The following is a 20,000-nucleotide window of genomic DNA, read 5'->3' on the forward strand; positions in this document are numbered from 1 at the left end:
ATACAGAGGACAGTGAGTGGACGCCCTTTGACCTTTGGTCTCAGCTGGTGAAGGAGTGGGAGGAAGCAGGACGACTTCCTGAAAACATCACTAAAAACACCAGACAAGTCGTCATCAGATCAGGTGACCCATAATGCACTTCTGTCTCCCATAATGCATTTCTGTGTCCCTTCTTCATATCCTGTTTAATTGGGTTTGTTTCTCTCAGGAGTGGTCCTGGGGCGAGGCGGCGGTGCGATACAGCAGATGCTCACTCCGTTCTGGCTCGGTTTAGGAGGAACTTTGGGTTCGGGAAATCAGCCATTTCCTTGGATTCACGTCTCAGATTTAGCCGGAATCATCTCTCACTCTCTGGATTCGACCCGCGTTCCTGCTTCCTCTCAGCCGGAGGTGTTTAACGGAGTCGCTCCAGCTCTAAACACCAACCGCCAGTTCACACAGGAGCTGGGTCGAGTCCTGAAACGGCCGACGCTACTTCCAGTTCCTGAGTTCTTCCTGAGAGCCGCTCTGGGCCGAGACCGGGCCGTCATCCTGACACAGGGCCAGAGAGTTGTTCCGAAAAGAACCCTGCAGTCAGGATTTCAGTTCCAGTATCCGGATTTAACCTCGGCACTGCGGCAGATTCTCTCACGCTAATCTGATCTAAACACAGTTTCATTAATATAAACGGAACTCCACCGTGAATGTTTTTTTGTTGTCTGAGTTGCTAAATTGCTAGCTGATTGTGATAAATAGCTTGTTAGCTAATGAGCTAGCATGCTATGTCACTAGCAGAGCAAAGTCAGCTATTATGTACATGTTTGTAATGAGTTGGAATGAGATTAGGTTGCTAGCATTATAACTAACTAGCAGCATAAGTAGCTGGCTTTTTACCCAGCTAGGTTGCAGTCTGTTAACTAGTTAGAAATTTTAATTTGATTTAGCAAGCTATCAGCTGTCAAGTACAAATAAAGTCATAAATATAATAAATTCTCAATGTTCTGTTTTTGAAATATGTAGTGTTTTGCTCCTGTTTCTGCATAAACATCTTAACTAAACTGCTAGCCACCTGCTACATTAGCATGCTAACTAGCTACCAGAGTCAAGAAGTGAGATTACATACTTGTGGTAATAAAATCCAAACTTGCTACATTTCTGAAATATTAAGGGTTTTATTGCTAATATTTATAAACAAATTAATCCACCATGTTTAGTGCAGCAAAGCATTCTGGGTAAATCATGAATGTCGATACGATGTGCTTCAGAAAATTACAGTCTGTAAATCTCTAATGGTTTCCATCACGTAATAGCCTGTGGCTTTATGTTTTCCATTAGAGATTTACTGGTTCCGGTTAAATACCACCAGAACCTTCCATCACTACCACTACAGACCATCAGGAACCCATTAGGAACCAGTAGAACTGTCTGATGGGTTCTCATGAGCCTTTCAGCATAACTGAGAGGAAGGTATAGAGTCCGTGAGTTTCTCTAGTTTACTGGTGTTTGAGTTTCTTGTTGGTGATGACGGGCAGTCTGTCGCCCCACTCACTGCTCCGAGCGCAGCGGTATGTGTCTCTGTAAACACACATCACTTATTAACTTAAATATCCTTCAACACCTATACACACACAAGCGCTGTGGTAATACACACTCTATATCGTACCTCCCATGATGCTTTGCAGTAATGGCGAGCTGTTTGAGTTCCCCGTCAGAGCAGCAGATCTGACACTGCACGTGTCTCGGCCGTCTGTGGACCTGAGAAATTAACCTGCTCCACTGCACTGCCTCAGAATCCTGCAGCTCCGAGCGGGACACCACCAGGTAACTGAACTTCTCCTGCACGGCCTCTCTGTTCTGAACACACACAAATAAACACACAAAAATAGCTTTTAATATACAATAGTTAATAATAATAATAATAATAATAATAATAGTAGTAGTAGTAATACTCACCCCAGACACAGGAAGTGGGTAGTAGGGCTGCAGGAAGTTGCAGGGGGTGACTGGCTGCTTCAGTAATTTGGGACATGGCTGCTGATGAGTGCACTACGTGCGCGCACACACACAGAGTTAATCACTATAAAGGTAAATTAATTAAACATGGTGTTTAGAAGAAGAGGAAGTGTGTGAATGTGTCAGACGTACAGGAGCGAACACCACCGGCCTCCGAATATCATGACTCACTTTTTCTTCCCTCTGAACACACACACACACACACACACACAGTTTTATTACTCTGCATCATGCAGTCATTTAAAATAAATACAAATCAAATTGGACAAAAGTTTAATTTCATAATCATTTAGTTGATGCTTATCACATTTGTTCACATTTTATGCTTTATTATTCATTTAAACATTAACATCATACACGATTAGACAGTAAACTAGATTTCAGAAGAAGAAGAAGAAGAATGCCAGTAACCTGTAAAATAAATCTTCTAAAAAGTTCTCAGATTTCGAGGAACTCATGTTTATCATTTGGTTTATTTTATCATATTTACCGAAGCAGTTTAATTAAAAAATCTAGTCAGAAAAAACCCCCGACTAAACTGTTAAACACTATATGATAAATCTATAAATAATGAGTGTTTTGTGGCTCGTACCTTCAGTAAGACGTCTTTGGCCTCCATGAGGATCTGATGTCCTTCTTTTGTTCCGTTTTCCACTAAAACCTGAAAAGAAATAAAGATTAAATCACCCAGCCCTAGTATGTAGTGTGTGTCGAGTGTGTGTAGTGTTTGTGTAGTGTGTGTGTACAGAGTATGTGTAGTGTGTGTAGCTATTTTACTCACCAGGTAGGAGTGTGTTTTCCTCCACAGTGTGAGCAGTGTCTCCTCTCGTGCTTCCTGAGTGGATAACTCAGATAAAGAGAAAGCAGCAAGAACCAAATCAGACTGAACCTACAGGAGAGAGAACACACACACACACACACACACACAGGTTTTATTTCAGCAGTCCTCCTGTAAACCTGACACTGATCAGAGCTGTGTATGAATATTATTTGTGTTTCTGGCATGTTTAAGTGTGTTTATGACGTGTTGACAGCATGTTTACAGTGTGTTTACGACGTGTTTACAGTGCGTTTACGACATGTTTACAGCGTGTTTACAGTGTGTTTACGACATATACAGCGTGTTTACAATATGTTTACGGTGTGTTTACAGTATATTTTTACGACGTGCTTACAGTGTGTTTATGACGTGTTTACAACATGTTTATGGTATATTTACGATGTGTTTACAGCATGTTTACGGTATATTTACAATGTGATTAGGCATGTTTACAGCATGTTTACGGTATATTTACGATGTGTTTACAGAATTTTTATGGTAAATTTACGATGTGTTTACGGCATATTTACGGTGTTTACGATGTGTTTATAGCATGTTTACGGTGTGTTTACAGCATGTTTACCTTATATTTACGATGTGTTTACAGCATGTTTATGGTATATTTACGATGTGATTAGGCATGTTTACAGCATGTTTACGGTATATTTACAATGTGTTTACAGAATTTTTATGGTAAATTTACGATGTGTTTACGGCATGTTTACGGTGTTTACGATGTGTTTATAGCATGTTTACAGTGTGTTTACAGCATGTTTATGGTATATTTACGATGTCTTTACAGCAGGTTTACGGTGTGTTTACAATGTGTTTACAGCATGTTTATGGTATATTTACGATGTGTTTAGAGCAAGTTTATGGTATATTTACGATGTCTTTACAGCATGTTTATGGTATATTTATGGTGTGTTTACGATGCGTTTACAGCATGTTTATGGTATATTTACGATGTGTTTACAGCGTGTTTACGATTCGTTTACAGCATGTTTATGGTATATTTACAATATGTTTATGGTGTGTTTACAATGTGTTTACAGCATATTTATGGTATATTTACAATGTGTTTATGTATAAACTGCTCATTGAGCACATTGATTTTGGAAATTAATTTATTTGAATTTTTAATATTGAATGTCAATCAGCACAGGGTTTCAAAAGTGCATTATGATAAAATGTATCGTGTGACTATAAAGTATTGGCACCCCTGTGGTGTGTCCTGACCTTCGGAGAAACGGGAAGAAACTGACGGAAGTAAACGTGTTTGATGAGTGGCTTGTCTCCTTCAGTGCCCCCTGTTACATGAACAACATTATCATTCATCTTCATCATCACCCCATCATTATTCTTCATTACCATTATGTAAAATAATTGTGTATCAGTGGGTTAGAGACTGTTAGTGTGTGAGTGCATTATAGAGTGTGAGTGTGTGTGTAATTGTTATAATGTGCATGAAAGTGTGAATGTGTGCGAGTGTTATAGTGTGCATGAGTGTTCGTGAGTGTTCTAGCGTGTGAGTGTGTGTTTGAGAGAGTGTGTGAGAATGTGTGTTCTAGTGTGTGTGAGTCTTAGAGTGTGTGAATGTTATAGTTTGTGTGAGGGTGTTTGAGAGTGTGTGTGTGTGTGAGAGAGAGTGTGAGAGAGTGTATGTGAGTGTGTGTGAGAGAGAGTGTATGTGTGTGTGTGTGTGTATGTGTGTACCTGTTAGAAGTCTCTCGGCAAGACTGTTCATGGCTGCAGAAGCATCGACACACACATACTCCCTCAGAGAATTGCCCCAGTGTGTGTGTGCGGCCCTGAAAACATACACACCAATAACAATTCAGTTATTAATACTTCTTACACACACACGCACACAGCGGATTGCTTTAAGATGATGAAAATGAAACAAGAGGACAGAGCAACGCCGAAAGTTTAACTCAAACATCAGGGAGGAAAAAAGCCCTGTAGCCCGTCTTGATTCAGTAATTTGGACTATATGTGTTGATAATTAGACTCCAAACACACAACAAACCAGTAGCACTTATTAACATGTTCTCTCATCCACGCGTTCTCACATCCACACGTCACTTATTCAGACGTCCTTTTATCCAAACATCTCTTATACATACGTTCCAGACGCTGAAAACATGTCCTCATGAACACTTGTATGTACATATATACATATATATATATATATATATATATATATATATATATATATATATATACTCAAATATAATCAAACAGTTCAGAGTGGACTGAAGAAAAATTGAAACAGGAACATGTCTCACGCACGTCTCACGCACATGCTTACTGAAATATAACACACAGGTTAACCTGTGAATAAAAGTAAGAATATAGTGATTATAATAAAAAGTTGTGGTCACCAAACAGCCGTGCCGAGTCCAGAGCCGAAGTCCAGCAGTGAGTGAGGGGTGAAGGAGGCGTCTCTCTTCTTTATCTGCACATTACACAGAAGTGTGTTAAAGGCTGCAGAGTGTGTGTGTGTGTGTGTGTGTGTGTGTGTGTGTTACCTCATTAAGAGCCCTCATCACTGCAGCGTAGCCACCTGCTAATCTGGCGGCCATGTACACCACCCCGAGATCAGTGTCGTACCTGTAGGCCGGAGAAGAGCGCTCACACAACAAAGAAGAAAAAACAAACAAACATACAAATAAATAAATAAATTGTACTTTAGAGGTGTCCAGTGGTACGTCGTTCTCTTCAGTTCAGATAAAACTTTCATCCGGATTCGAGACTCGAAGGAGACATGGTTTTCATCTGAAACACACACACACACAAACACACACACACACACACACAAACACACATTTCACTTATGTGTGATCTTCAACTCTTAAAGCAGCGGTTTGTCCAAAAGAGTTAGCTGGATGCTAAACTGGAGGTTTATGCACTGTTTAAATTTGAGCTATTTCTCTCTCACCGCTCAGTCGCTCATCCTCCTCCCCCACCTCCTCCTTCCACTTTTTCTCCAGAGTGATGGCTCTCTCTCTCAGCTCATGGCTCTCAACCGCTCGTTTCCTGCTCCACAGGAAGTTCGTCAGCTTGAGTGCTCTCTCTGACAGATCCTTCACCTCCGTCTCTGTTCAGGGAAAAGAGGAGGATTTTACAAATCTGTCAAATACCTATCACATATTCACTCATTCATTCACTCAATCACTCACTCATGCACTGTATGGTGTGTGTGTGCGTGTGCGTGCGTGTTCCTCACTGTAGATGACAGACAGAGCTCCACTCTGCAGTTCCTCTGGAAGTCTGAGGGTTTTCAGGTTGGTCACTCCGGGGTGTTTACGGTGTGGAGATGCTCTCAGAAATTCAGGCTGGACAAACGGCACTGCAGCAGAGTTACACTGACACACACACACACACACACACACACACACACACCTCATCATAAAACCACTGCACCAAGTACACTAATTAAGAGTTAAAAAAAAATTGTTACTCCTTTTGGAGTAGAAAAAAGCATCAGATATGTGCTGTTCACTTTAACCAATCACAGAAGACTAATTTAAATTTTCCACATTTTACTGTATTCTTTAAAATAAATTCTTCAAAACAATTACTACATAATAATGCTAATAATACCAATACTAATCATCATCATCAACTTAAATAGTAAATAACACCTGAAATATACCCAGGTCTGTCCCAGCTAAGGTTTTTATTTCACCAAGCTCTGAAATGTTTTATTCTTCAAACCGTTAACATACTAATACAGTTAATAACATACTAATACAGTAAATAAAGCCCGTATTTGAATCGCTATAATGTGTTATTATAGCGATCATGTTAAACCAATCATTGTAGACTAATTTGCATATTTCCCATCAGCCTCTGCTGCTACGCTTCGTTCTGAGTAGTACGTGTAAATCTGCTTCCCTAATTCAGAACAAATGTGAGATCAACAACATTAAACAAACATATAAACTTCATAATAAACTCGATGTGAGAACTTCTCTCGCCACCTCAGACCCACACCATCACCGAGATTAATATCATCTCACACAGGGTTTATATAGCACGAGACTAACACTTTTTCTTCCGGAGCGGGAGGAAGCTCACTGTAGAGGTCACGTGCTGAGTGCTTAGTCACTCCACCAATCATCTCGGGGAAGGTCTGAGACAAGAGCCAATAGCTGTCCTCACAGGACATCATCTGATCCAGATGAGCGAGTGCACAGAAACTGTGGAGCCATAGCGGGATGCTGAGCGCACGAGACGTCGGTAACCGCCGATACAGTGCAGTTACCGACTGATGCGGCTCTCGCGCGGCTTTGGAAACGCTCGCGGCTGGCGAATGAGTGCGATGTGTGAGCTGGTCCACGTGACCGGAACCTAATTCAGACTACTCTCCCCCTGCTCCACTTTTTCTTTTTGTTTTAAGATAAGTAAAAATAAATAAAACTCACCCGCTGGGATGGAGTGAAAGGAAAAGCAGCTCTGCACCGCCAACAAACTTCACCTAACCTCTTATAGAGATAAGACATGTCTATGTCACCTCCTAAATCATTCGATATCTAACTTAATATTTTAGTATTAAACTCAGCACAATTACAGATAGAGATAAATTAGACGTCTAGCCACACGTTCTCTCACTGAGGTACGGCATCAAAATAAATCCGACAAGATACACGGAGTCAGTTTCAAGTAGTTCCTAAAGTGTACAGAGTTTAGCCGGTTATTGAAATATTCAACAGTATTTAGCCACACATATTAACACGTTTCGTATGTAATAACACGTTTCGTACTATTCAATATAATAGTAAACTTTTCGCGGATTTAAATATTCTCGGTTTAGAGAATATTAGAGCATAGAGGGCTCTCATCCGGGTATTGTTGTCTGTACAACCGCTTAGCTAAGTAGCTAAAGAAAAACTCTTTAAATAATTGAATAATAAAAAAAATCTTAATGACATTATGATAACGATATATGATATAAACAAAATAGTTTGATATTTGACGGATATTTGCGACACGCCTGCGCGGGGGCTTATGGGATGTGTGGTTTTAACACTGTGATTGCCACTACAACAATTCGCCACAACAGTAACTAGTTAAAAATAACGAACATCGCTAATTATGAACACACCCTAGTGATATAACTCGATTCCAAGAAACAATCCGATATATAAATGCCATAAAATAGTAAACAAACAAACGAACAAACAAACAAAAGAATCGGACAGCACTTCCGGACTCCAATATGACGTCACCACCCCGTATATCTTGGTTGTTCTCGCGCCAAACAGAAAGAGCTCCTGATTAACGATACTAATAATTAGTTGGCTTTAGCTTCTTAACTCTATCGCTGCAGCTCAGAATTCTCTTCTCTAATAAACATTTGTACAAACTATTAGAGTTTATAACCGTGTTTAACACTTTTATGGCCGTGTAACAGCAATGAGGCGAACACGGAGCAGCAGAAACAAACCCGCGGTGAAGGAAGAGCTGGAGACAGGCAAGCCAACACACACACACACACACACACACACACACACTAACACTAACACTCACATACACACACACACTAACACTAACACTCACATACACACACACACTAACACTAACACTCACATACACACACACACTAACACTAACACTCACATACACACACACTAACACTCACATACACACACACGCTCTCCTGTCCTCTCATCAGCTTTACCACTAGTTTTATGTACACAGGGTTGGTGAAGTCTGTAGAGTAGTGAATGTATAAGTGTGTATATAAACACAACAGGTGTGTGGAACTCTGTACATTTAAACAGGTCAGAAATGTGACTTAAGGCTCATTCTTGAACTCGGACTGATGAACGAGTAATGATGGTGTGTGTGTGTGTGTGTGTGTGTGTGTGTGTGTAGAGTGGGCGTGGCAGGATGATGATGGACAGTGGGTGCCGTACCCCCCTGCAGTGTGTGCTGAGATCACCACGGCGTTCCAGGCTGGGAAGAAGTGTGTGTCTCTGTCGCTCGGCCCAGGATACGACCTGGACCTGGTGAAGATGATGCAGACCAACACTGTAACTAAATACCACCGTAAAATACGCAAGTCAGGTGAGAAACACACACACCTCAAACTCTTGATCATGCACACTTCACACACACACATACACCTCAAACAAACTCCTCATTACTCACACACACTCCCTATTACACACACCTCACACACTGTCTCTGTCTCCTCACAGTGTGTGTGGATGAAGGTGAGGGGTCGAGTGGTCTCAGGATTAAGGAGGAAGGGGAGGAAGAGGAGGAGAAGCCGGTCACTAAAAAGAGACGAGGAGGAGTGAAGAAGTGTGAAGACACTAAGGAGACGGAGAGTAAAGGTGTTGTTTCTTCCTAAATACACACTTCAACACGGGAATAAAGGAGACACACACACCACTGTAACAGAGTGTTTGAGTAATGAATGGTTTTACTGCAGATTTATTGTAATAATAATAATACTAATAATGAAATAACACATATATAACATTATACCAGTTAATAAACACTAATCAGCTCTCCTCTACCTCTCTCACACACACACCCACACTCCTGTCAACAGGGGGAGAGGGTAAATCTGTGTGTGTGGGGTGGAGGGGGGGAGGCAAATAAGTGCTGTAACGGTGCTGACACTCTGTATTATTAAAGCACTGACAGTATAACGAAATGTGTCAGTGTATCGTTTATCACAGTGTAGACCTTATCATCACTAACATCATCATCCCAATGCACACATCATTGTGTGTGTGTGTGTGTGTGTAGAAGTGGTGAAGACGGTGGTGATGAAGGGGAAAGCTCCAGTTGATGTGGAGTGTAAACACAAACTGGGGAAGGTAATGATTTCACCACACACTGTTTTATCGTACAGCAGCCAGAGCGTGCACTATGTAGGGTGCTATTTTATACACTATTTAGTGGATTATTTTATAGCCTCTATAGTGCACTAGCTAAAGGTATATAAGCAATTATTTTATGCCCCTTGTAGTGCACTACTTTACTTGTGTATGAAAACAGACTTGCTAACCTTTACACATTCTGTGTAGGAGCTTCACACTTTACCCTCAGAGTACACTGCTACAAGTGATCACTCAAAATACACCAGAAGTGCAGGGTTTTTTACCCCCACAGTGAAAACTGTCTTTGAACTTTTATATTAACCCCGCCCCCCCAGCTGACATTAGTAATCTCTTGTGCTATATAGATGTTCTGACACGACACTTTCCATTTCTTCTTCAGACAAGTGAAAGGACTCTAAAGCTCAACTGTAGTGTGTTTGTACCCTGCCAGGGTGTAGTGTGTAGGGCCTAGTGTGTAGGGTGCAGAAAATCAAATGATGTATGTTTTTGTCTCTGCAGGCTCATGTCTACAGCGAGGGGAACGACGTGTATGATGTCATGCTAAACCAGGTGAGTGCTGTTATCTCAGTCAGGGTGACTGAGTGCTGGTTAAGTGAGTGCCAGTTTAGCGAGTGCCGGTTAACACGGTGTGCTGTCACTCTTTTCCACTGAGTTTTCCTTTCCGTGAGTAGGTCACGGCTGTGTTGTCATTGTGGACGTTACAGTAACCTCACTACAGTAAAGTGTTCAAGCGTAGGATGACATTAATGACTCCACAGAGCGGTGTTTCCTCACACTGACACTAATCTCATGTTCTCTTTAATACCATGTGTTCCACTGGGTTTCAGACCAACCTGCAGTTTAACAATAATAAGTACTACCTGATCCAGCTGCTGCAGGACGACCAGGCCCAGGTCTACAGCGTGTGGATGAGGTGGGGGAGAGGTGAGATAACCTCCTCACACACAGAACCCATCTACGTCCACCATATCATTATGATTCTACCACCATGTAACCAGCTGATGTTCTAGAGCTATACATCAATCAGCTCAGAGTTCTAGAACCTCACATTAAACATTATGTTGCCTGCTTTGCTATCAGCCTTTAGCAGCACTGACGTCAGCTCGCTACACTACAGTATTCATTATTAATGTACTATTTATTTCTTCATCCTCATCACTCTGCTCTCTGACCCGCGCTGGGGTTCTCCTGGTTCTCTTCCTCCACAGTGGGAAAAGTCGGACAGAACAGTTTGGTGTCATGTGGTGCAGATCTCGCTAAAGCCAAAGACGTCTTTAATAAAAAGTAATTCCTTCAAACACTTTTTAATGAAAGACTGAATAAAACTGTACAGAAGTTTGGATGAAATGAAGGTAAAATATTAATGTGAGGAAAATGTAACATAGAAGATTAATATAGAAGTCATTAAAGATAATTGAATGTGCACTATATGGCCAGAAGTATGTGCACCCCTGACCATCACACCCATATGTGCTTGTTGTGAACGTTTCATTCCAGATTTATTTATTCCCCCTTTAATGTTATAATGCGCTCCACTCTTCTGGGAAGGCTTGCCACTAGATTTCTGGGTTTGGCTGTGGGGTTTTGTGTTCACTCAGCTACAAGAGCATTAGTGAGGTTGAGGTCAGGCGCTGATGTTGTGTGAACAGGCCTGGGTTAAAGGGAAGGGAAATTGTAAAACTACAGCGTATAGAGACCCTCCATACCACTGTGTGCTTCCCACGTTGTGGTAACAGTTTGTGGAGGAAGCACAGATGTGTGTGAGATGGTCAGGGGTGCACATACTTCTGACCTTATAGTATATTTAATTGAGGAATTCTTTGTTGGTGTTTGTGTTTGTAATTGTGAATGATTTCTGCTCAGGTTCTTTGATAAGACTAAAAACGAGTGGACACATCGAGCAAACTTCGAGAAAGTTCCTGGAAAATACGACATGGTGTTCATGGACTACAGCTCGCATGACAAAGTGAGAAAAACACACATGGTTAACAAACTTTTATTTAAACATGTTTATAAACCTGTAATGACACTAGCATTTAAAAACACCTTTCAATTCTTAAACAGGCTTCTGTTCACACAGTGAGGGTTTAACACTCTGTCCACTAGGGGGAGACTCTGAGCTGAAACAGCCTTTTTCTTTCTTTCTTCCTTTCTTTGAATGAAGGCTAAATTGAGTGTCCTTGCTGCAGTCTGTACTTATTGGTGATGTATTTCCTGCAGGAGGAGAGCACAGCACTGATGTCAACTCCTTCTGAGAAGAAACCGTCACAGCTGGATGTCAGACTTCAGTCTCTCATGGAGCTGATCTGTGACATTAAAGCCATGGAGGAGTGTGTGCTTGAGATGAAGTTCGACATTAAAAAAGCTCCTCTCGGTCAGTGTGTGTGCGTGTGTGTGTATGTTCCTCTCTAATTCCTCACGTATGGTTCTGACACCCAGATCTGCATCCTCACTGTACACAAGACTGTTGAACTTTCCCTTTAATCAGTCATAAATGTTTGATATATGTGGTGTGTGTTTGTGTGTATATGTGTGTGTGTGTGTGTGATGTGTATGTGTGATGTGTGTGTTAGGAAAGCTGACGGTGGAGCAGATCCGAGCAGGATACTCCTCTCTGAAGAGAATTGAACAGTGTCTGAAAAAGAAAAGCAACAGTAAAGAGCTTTTGGAGGCTTGCAACCAGTTTTACACTCGCATACCACACGACTTCGGGTAACACAACACTACACTACACAACAGTACACTATACTATACTACACAACACTACAATACATTATACTACAAAACACTACACTACACTATACTACAAAACACTACACTACACTACACAACACTACACTATACTACAAAACACTACACAACACTACACTATACTACAGTTCACTGCACAACACTAAACTATACTACACAACACTATACAACACTACACTATACTACAAAACACTGTACTGCACAACACATTACACTCCATTACACTATACAACACTACACTATACAATACTACACAACACTATACAACATAACACTGCACTACGCTACATATTACACAACACTATACTATACAACACTACACAACACTATACTACATAACACTGCACTACACAACATTGCACAACACTATGCTATACAACATTACACAACACTACACAACACTATACAACATAACACTACACTACACTGCACTTTTTGTGAATTCTAAAATGTAAATAAGAAACATTGTCTGTGGCTTTAGGATTTGGGTTGAGGTTCTAGCGAGAACCCTGTGGTTGTGAGTTGTGTAATGTTACTGTGGTTTTTTTTATTTACTAGTTTGCGAACTCCTCCCATCATCCGCAGTGAGGAGGATCTAAAGGAGAAAATCGCTCTGCTGGAGGTAAAACACACACATCACACACATCACACACATCACACACATCACACTACTTACCCCCCCCCCCCCCCCCCCCTCTCAGGCTCTGTGTGATATACAGATAGCAGTGAAGATGGTACAGTCCGGATCATTGAATGATGAAAATCCTCTGGATAAACACTACACCTCTCTGAAGTGTCACCTCCAACCTCTTGATTCTCACACACACGAGTATCAGGTACACACACACACACACACACAGAGACATCTAACCCCAGAGCCTGTGCAAAACCACACGTCCACGTGAGGACGCTCTTGAATAGAAACAGTAGATCTCTATGGATCTGTTCACACCCAGGCGGATCATTCACTGCGTGACAAAGCGACACTTTTTTTTCCCCTGCCACTCTGCAACGAAATGGGCTGTCCAATTAGATTTGAGCTTTAGATCACATGCCCGGAGATGCTGCTGTTGCACAAAAGGGCGAGATAGGTGGCGCTATAGCACAGAAAGCTGTTTTGAAAAGCAGTGTAAACACAGAAGAGTATTCCAGAAGAGAGAAGAGAATGGATGTTGAGTTCTTGTTATCATTTGCCAAGTTTCCATCCACTTTTTGAGCATTTCTGTTATCGACAAAGTGAAAGTGTGTAAAAAAGTGTGATATTTACTGTTTCCATGCGACTGCTTTTTACCCATAAAATGCGCATCAGTTACTTATGCAGTAAAAAATGCTGTTTTCTCTCTCTGTCCCCCCTTCTCTCTGTCTCTCTCCCTCTCCCCCCGTCTCTCTCTCCCTCTCTCTGTCTCCCCCTCTCTCTCTCCTGTTCTTTCTCTCTCTCTCTCTCTCTCTCTCTCTTTCCCTCTCCCCCCGTCTCTCTCTCCCTCTCTCTGTCTCCCCCTCTCTCTCTCCTGTTCTTTCTCTCTCTCTCTCTCTCGCTCCCTCTCCCCGTCTCTCTCTCCCTCTCTCTGTCTCCCCCTCTCTCTCTCCTGTTCTTTCTCTCTCTCTCTCTCTCGCTCCCTCTCCCCGTCTCTCTCTCCCTCTCTCTGTCTCCCCCTCTCTCTCTCCTGTTCTTTCTCTCTCTCTCTCTCTCTTTCCCTCTCCCTCTCTCTGTCTCCCCCTCTCTCTGTCCTGTTCTTTCTCTCTCTCTCTCTCTGTCTCTCTCTCTCTCAGTCTGTGTTGTTGAATGCAGAATTAAATTAAGCTGTAATGTTTTAGGTGATCGTGAAATATCTGCTGTCGACTCACGCAGACACTCATAATGATTACACCATGACTGTGCTGGACATCTTTAGTGTAGAGCGAGACGGAGAGAAAGACAACTTCCTGCCTGACCTGCACAACAGGTAACATACGTACTGAACCATTTCACACTTCTATTATTCTTATTATTTTGGTGCTAATAAAGCACATAATAATGTGTGTGTGAGTCAGGACGCTGCTGTGGCATGGTTCTCGTCTGTCTAACTGGGTCGGGATTCTCAGTCAGGGTCTCCGAGTGGCTCCTCCTGAAGCTCCAGTCACCGGCTACATGGTGAGAAACACACTGAGTGTGTATATAAATACAATAATACGTTATATAGCAACACAATATTTTAATTATACACCAGTTAATCCATCACACAGTAAGTACAGTAAGTAATAAACACTGTGTGTATGTGTTACAGTAAAATACTGAGTGACAGGATGCTCTGATGAAGCAGAGTTACTTTTACCACCTGATGTTGATTATTTTCCTCTAACAGCACGACATCAAGTGCTTTATTCCTCTTACACCACAGCAACTCACACACAATTACAGCTTTTTTATTTGTTGAAGAACACCACGTCGTACTTTTTATCTGTTTATAGTTACATATTATGTTGTGGAACGTCCCGTTCTTGTTGTCACTTACATTGCAGGAACTATAAACACTCGCCCCCTCACCTGCCCTCTCTCTATTCCCTCTCTCTATTCCCTCTCTCTGTTCCCTCTCTCTATTCCCTCTCTCTATTCTCTCTCTATTCCCTCACTCTATTCTCTCTCTCTATTCCCTCTCTATTCCCTCTCTCTATTCTCTCTCTATTCCCTCACTCTATTCTCTCTCTCTATTCCCTCTCTCTATTCCCTCTCTCTATTCTATCTCTCTATTCTCTCTCTCTATTCTATCTCTCTGTTCTATCTGTATTCCCTCTCTCTATTCTCTCTATTCCCTCTCTCTATTCTATCTCTCTGTTCTATCTGTATTCCCTCTCTCTATTCCCTCTCTATTCTCTCTCTATATTCCCTCTCTATTCCCCCTCTCTATTCCCTCTCTATTCCCTCTCTATTCCCTCTCTCTATTCCCTCTCTCTGTTCCCTCTCTCTATTCCCTCTCTCTATTCTCTCTCTATTCCCTCACTCTATTCTCTCTCTCTATTCCCTCTCTATTCCCTCTCTCTATTCTATCTCTCTGTTCTATCTGTATTCCCTCTCTCTATTCCCTCTCTATTCTCTCTCTATATTCCCTCTCTATTCCCCCTCTCTATTCCCTCTCTATTCTCTCTCTCTATTCCTTCTCCCTATTCTCTCTCTATTCCCTCTCTATTCTATCTCTATTCCCTCTCTCTATTCTCTCTCTCTATTCCCTCTCTATTCTCTCTGTATTCCCTCTCTCTATTCTATCTCTATTCCCTCTCTCTATTCCCTCTCTCTATTCTATCTCTCTATTCCCTTTCTATTCTCTCTCTTTCTCTATTCCCTCTCTATTCTCTCTCTCTATTCCCTCTCTATTCCCTCTCTCTATTCTCTCTCCATTCCCTCTCTATTCCCTCTCTCTATTCTATCTCTCTATTCTATCTGTATTCCCTCTCTCTATTCTATCTGTATTCCCTCTCTGTATTCTCTCTCTATTCCCTCTCTCTATTCCCTCTCTCTATTCTCTATCTCTTTTCCCTCTCTCTATTCTCTCTCTATTCCCTCTCTCTATTCTCTCTCTCTATTCTCTCTCTCTACTCTCTCAATTCCCTCTCTCTATTCCCTGTCTTTATTCTCTCTCTTTAAGTTTATAAGACAAAAAAAATCACAGTTTGTAGTGTTAGTGAGAAACAGTAAAGAAGTGTAAACTCTTCTGCCTTGAAGATGTGGGAAAACTTAAAGTTACAGCTTTACCTCTGCCTGTTACACAGCGCTGACACTTGAGACTGCTTCCATACATGTTATATAAGCACATTTCTCCTTACAGAAAACCTTGTCACATCAAAAGCCACACAGTTTTTAAACTGTTTATTATCAGTGGCACGTCCACTGTACAAGTCCCTGTAAATGAGCCGTTACTATAGAAACCATAACGTATTTAACGAGCGCATTAATATAAACCTGCGCTACTGTCAGATCTGCTGTTATAGAAAACTAATCAACACCTTCTGACCAATCAGAATACAGAAGTCAGTGCACTGTGAAACAATATGATGGTGGTATTTACTGTATATCGTAATAAATGAGGAATAAATATCATGGTGTGAAATGTAACAGCTGTGTTTTGGTTATTTTTGTGTTTTTTGTGTCTGTAGTTTGGTAAAGGGATTTATTTTGCCGACATGTCGTCTAAGAGCGCTAACTACTGTTTCCCCAGTCCGAAGAACAACGTGGGATTACTCTTACTGAGTGAGGTGTGTGACTTGAGCAGAAACCTGAGTGACACCATGCGAGTGATCTTATTTTACTTCCTTAAAAAAGCCACCTTAATCGCCTTTTATTTCACACAGTGATTTCACACAGTGACAGTCGCTCAGCGCTGGGTTCCAGCCATGGCACTGACAATACTGTGATAAACACTAACATCTTATTTATACTAGCTATTACATAGCTAGCTTTTTGTTCGGCTTCAGTGACAGTTGTAATGCTAGCTAGCGTACTTAACAGCAGGCTAATGCAGGCTAGCTACCGTCAGGGAACGTTTGAGCACGTTTTCATCATCAGGAAAAACCACTAAATGGTGTGAAAAAGAGAAACATGGTTTCCACTTGTCCCTGTGAAATATTAACCATGTGTTTGTGCTCTCAGGTCGCTCTCGGAGACTGTAACGAGCTTCTGATGGCTAATTGCGATGCTGCCAAATTGCCTTCTGGGAAACACAGCACTAAAGGCTTGGGCCAGACTGCCCCTGACCCCAAAAACGCCACCACACTGTAAGTCCAGGTGTTAATCTGATTATTCAGCCTCTTCCTGTTCTGCTTAAAGTCTAAACTGTACTGAGAATAAATCATCTTTCATTTTTAAATATTTACAGTATAATTTGAGCTGCGTAAAGCTAATAAATGGCTACGTTAACTGCACTTTCACAGTCACAGGCCTGAGTGGGTTCTAGTTCTGTTCTACTGTAGTGACTCAAACATCCAGGCAACATTCTGGACTGAAATCGCAGCACAGCAACAACAGCGGACCATAGCGAGTAGCTTAGCAACAAGCTAACCGGCTAACGTTAGCAATAACTCTAATGCTGATGATTAGCTCCTCAGAACCATAATTATTAGGGTTACAGATTTAGCTGAGTGCTGTGTCTGTATATCTGATCTAAGACCTGATCTAAACTCAGTGCTGCTATAAATTCATTTAAACAGTAGAGAAGAGGAACTTTCCATCGTGAGCCGCCATTTTGATGTGACATCACTCTGTAAACAGGGAAGGAGCTGGTAGTTCAGAAGACGACCTCCAGTGAATGAGTTGAAGTTTCATGTTCAGGGGGTTTTCTGTGGGTTTTACTCGGTGGAGCTGGAGACGTTGCCCTGAAAGAATTCATTTTCTTCTATTTCATGCTTGTTTTTATTCTGAGCTGTTCATATAAACAGAAAGTGGTTCTGCTTCTGGTTCCTCAGGGATGGTGTGACGGTTCCTCTGGGTCCCGGAGTGAAAGACGGTGTGGGAGACAGTGGACGATACGCACTCCTGTATAACGAGTTTGTGGTGTATAACCCTGCTCAGATACGCATGAAATACCTGCTGAGGATCCAGTTTAACTACTCAGCACTGTGGTGAGAGAGAGAGAGAGTGTGTGTGAAAGAATGTAGAGAATTCTGGTGTGAAATTGTCAGCACTGTTAATGTTTTGCTTCTCTCTAACAGAAAATAAAAACATTTTTTCCCAGAAGAGATTTTTAAATCTCAGTTTACTTTTATAGGTTTTGGATGAAATTAAAGGCATTTTTAAATAAACATTTTCCAACTGTATCGTGTTCTGTGTTTTATTAGTTTTAATATTTTTACCTAACGAGGTTCATGTGTGAAAGTTTTGTAAATATACAAATGGAGGAGGCGGAGTAATATAACCTGATTGTCATATCACACCAAACCAGTGACAACATTTCCCATCCTGCACTGCGGCCTACAAACGTGACTACACTTCCCACTCACAGGTTCACCTTCTCTGGAATTCTAATCTCACACACACCTGTTGCCAGTCTCACACTCGCTCACTCCACACTATAAAATTGACTTTTTGAACACCAGACTTTGCGAAGTATTGAGTGTTATCACCTTACCAACTGCTCTTACCCTGTTGATCGTTTCGATTGATGTACTTTGACCTTGTTTCTAGTTTCTCGTTCTCAATTCTTTCCTTGCCTTGTTTATGCCTGTTTGCAGATCGCCTGACCTATTGCCTGTTTTTGACCACGCTTTTGTCTCATGATTTGGACTTGTATGCCTGCCACTCTCAAATAAGTCATTAACTGCATTTGCATCTGTACTTACCTCCATTATGTGGATTAAGTGACACTGATTTAAATTAGGGCTGCAACTAATGATTATTTTGATGATTGATTAATCTGTCGAGTATTTCTTCGTTTAATCTATTGGATTAAAAGGCCCGTTTTTATTTCACATTCTGCTTGACGTTGTCCACACACTGTGTAAATAGAAGGTTATGATAAAGGTATTAAATGTAAATGTGGGCTATGCTATACACTGTGCAGGTTTTTTTTTTTTTTTTTAATTATTAACATATTTTGAAAACAGAAAAAGAGCTGTAAAGCAGAAGTTTAAAGCAGAAGTTAAATCACTATATTAAAAACGCTAAAGAATAAAAACAAAAGCAGAAACTAAGTGTTAACTGGTAAGAGGTTGAATATTCTGTAGTAACACACACATTGACTCGTCTGAACACAGTAACGTTTCTTTATTCTGTAAGTGTACCACGTCTTACATTTATATACAATTACACGTTTTAACCCCATTACAGTTACGCTCTCACAAACACACCAGCACTTTAGTTTGTAAATATCGATAAATATTGCATCAGACTACATATTTGATCAGAATGAATAGTTTAGTCGGAGTTATTGCGCTTCCTTTCTATCGCGTGCTGTGTGATTGAGGTGCGCATGCGTGGACTCACGCTCATTCAGTGAAGTTTAACGGAGGCTCGCTCGCTGTCAGGACGAGACTTTATGTATAATTTAAATACTGGTGTGAATTTCTAACAATTACAGATAAGGATATAAAGGTAAACATGTCATTTTTGTGCTGAAGAAAAGACGTCTGGAACCCGCTAAACTGCACGTGTCTGTCGCAGCATCTGACACGACGAGTCACGTTGATACACGCTAATACATGTTAATATACGACAATACACGTTAATACATGCTAATAGATGTTAATACACGTTAATACACGCTAATACACTTTAATAGACGCGAATACACGCTAATACACGTTAATAGACGCTAATACATGCAAATACACATTAATACACGCTAATACACATTAATAAACATTTGAAGCACTTAATATAAAACATTCTTATGATTAGGATGAGCTGGATCCTGCACTTTTCCCTCAGTAGCAGCGCACTGTGTGTCCTCTGCTGTTTTATTAATAGAAATGTGTTTTTCACCGTCGTGAAGTGACGTCATTGATGGGGGCGGGCTATCCACAGTGATGTCACTAACGGGGGTGGGGGTTGGTTATGCACGGTGACGTCACACACCCAACTAATCCATAATGTCATTCGCTGTCCATAA

At 41.2% G+C, this 20,000-nt stretch overlaps 3 protein-coding genes across 3 annotated transcripts in view; 2 read left to right on the top strand and 1 right to left on the bottom strand.

Annotated features, from left to right (window-relative positions):
• sdr39u1 (short chain dehydrogenase/reductase family 39U, member 1) overlaps window positions 1-965 on the top strand; it is a 3,999-nt gene extending 3,034 nt beyond the window's left edge. Inside the window, 2 exon segments of the mRNA NM_001200421.1 lie at window positions 1-123; window positions 209-965. The exon segment at window positions 1-123 is cut by the window's left edge and continues 30 nt beyond it. Coding sequence (NP_001187350.1) covers window positions 1-123; window positions 209-636 — 551 coding nt within the window. The 3' untranslated portion in view covers window positions 637-965.
• Window positions 966-1,127: 162 nt separating this feature from the next.
• Window positions 1,128-7,816, bottom strand: mettl17 (methyltransferase like 17). The gene is made up of 14 exons (XM_017471618.3): window positions 7,243-7,816; window positions 6,042-6,180; window positions 5,754-5,912; window positions 5,503-5,590; window positions 5,344-5,425; window positions 5,197-5,270; window positions 4,529-4,623; window positions 4,052-4,122; window positions 2,774-2,881; window positions 2,585-2,653; window positions 2,125-2,175; window positions 1,933-2,025; window positions 1,643-1,833; window positions 1,128-1,554 (listed from the first exon to the last, which is right to left on the bottom strand). The coding sequence occupies exons 1-14, from the start codon at window positions 7,318-7,320 to the stop codon at window positions 1,473-1,475; spliced, it is 1,380 nt and encodes a 459-aa protein (XP_017327107.1). The 5' UTR covers window positions 7,321-7,816; the 3' UTR covers window positions 1,128-1,472.
• Window positions 7,817-8,053: 237 nt separating this feature from the next.
• parp2 (poly (ADP-ribose) polymerase 2) lies at window positions 8,054-18,210 on the top strand. The gene is made up of 17 exons (XM_017471616.1): window positions 8,054-8,291; window positions 8,696-8,887; window positions 9,022-9,159; window positions 9,581-9,651; window positions 10,174-10,224; window positions 10,503-10,599; window positions 10,884-10,959; window positions 11,539-11,641; window positions 11,896-12,049; window positions 12,249-12,387; window positions 12,985-13,048; window positions 13,128-13,262; window positions 14,242-14,369; window positions 14,458-14,557; window positions 16,555-16,653; window positions 17,048-17,172; window positions 17,860-18,210. Exons 1-17 carry the CDS (start codon window positions 8,234-8,236, stop codon window positions 18,017-18,019), a joined length of 1,890 nt encoding a protein of 629 aa, XP_017327105.1. The 5' UTR covers window positions 8,054-8,233; the 3' UTR covers window positions 18,020-18,210.
• The last annotated feature ends 1,790 nt before the right edge of the window (window positions 18,211-20,000 follow it).

Source organism: Ictalurus punctatus, chromosome 7, assembly GCF_001660625.3.
Source record: "Ictalurus punctatus breed USDA103 chromosome 7, Coco_2.0, whole genome shotgun sequence".
In the NCBI taxonomy this organism is placed as follows: Eukaryota; Metazoa; Chordata; class Actinopteri; order Siluriformes; family Ictaluridae; genus Ictalurus; species Ictalurus punctatus.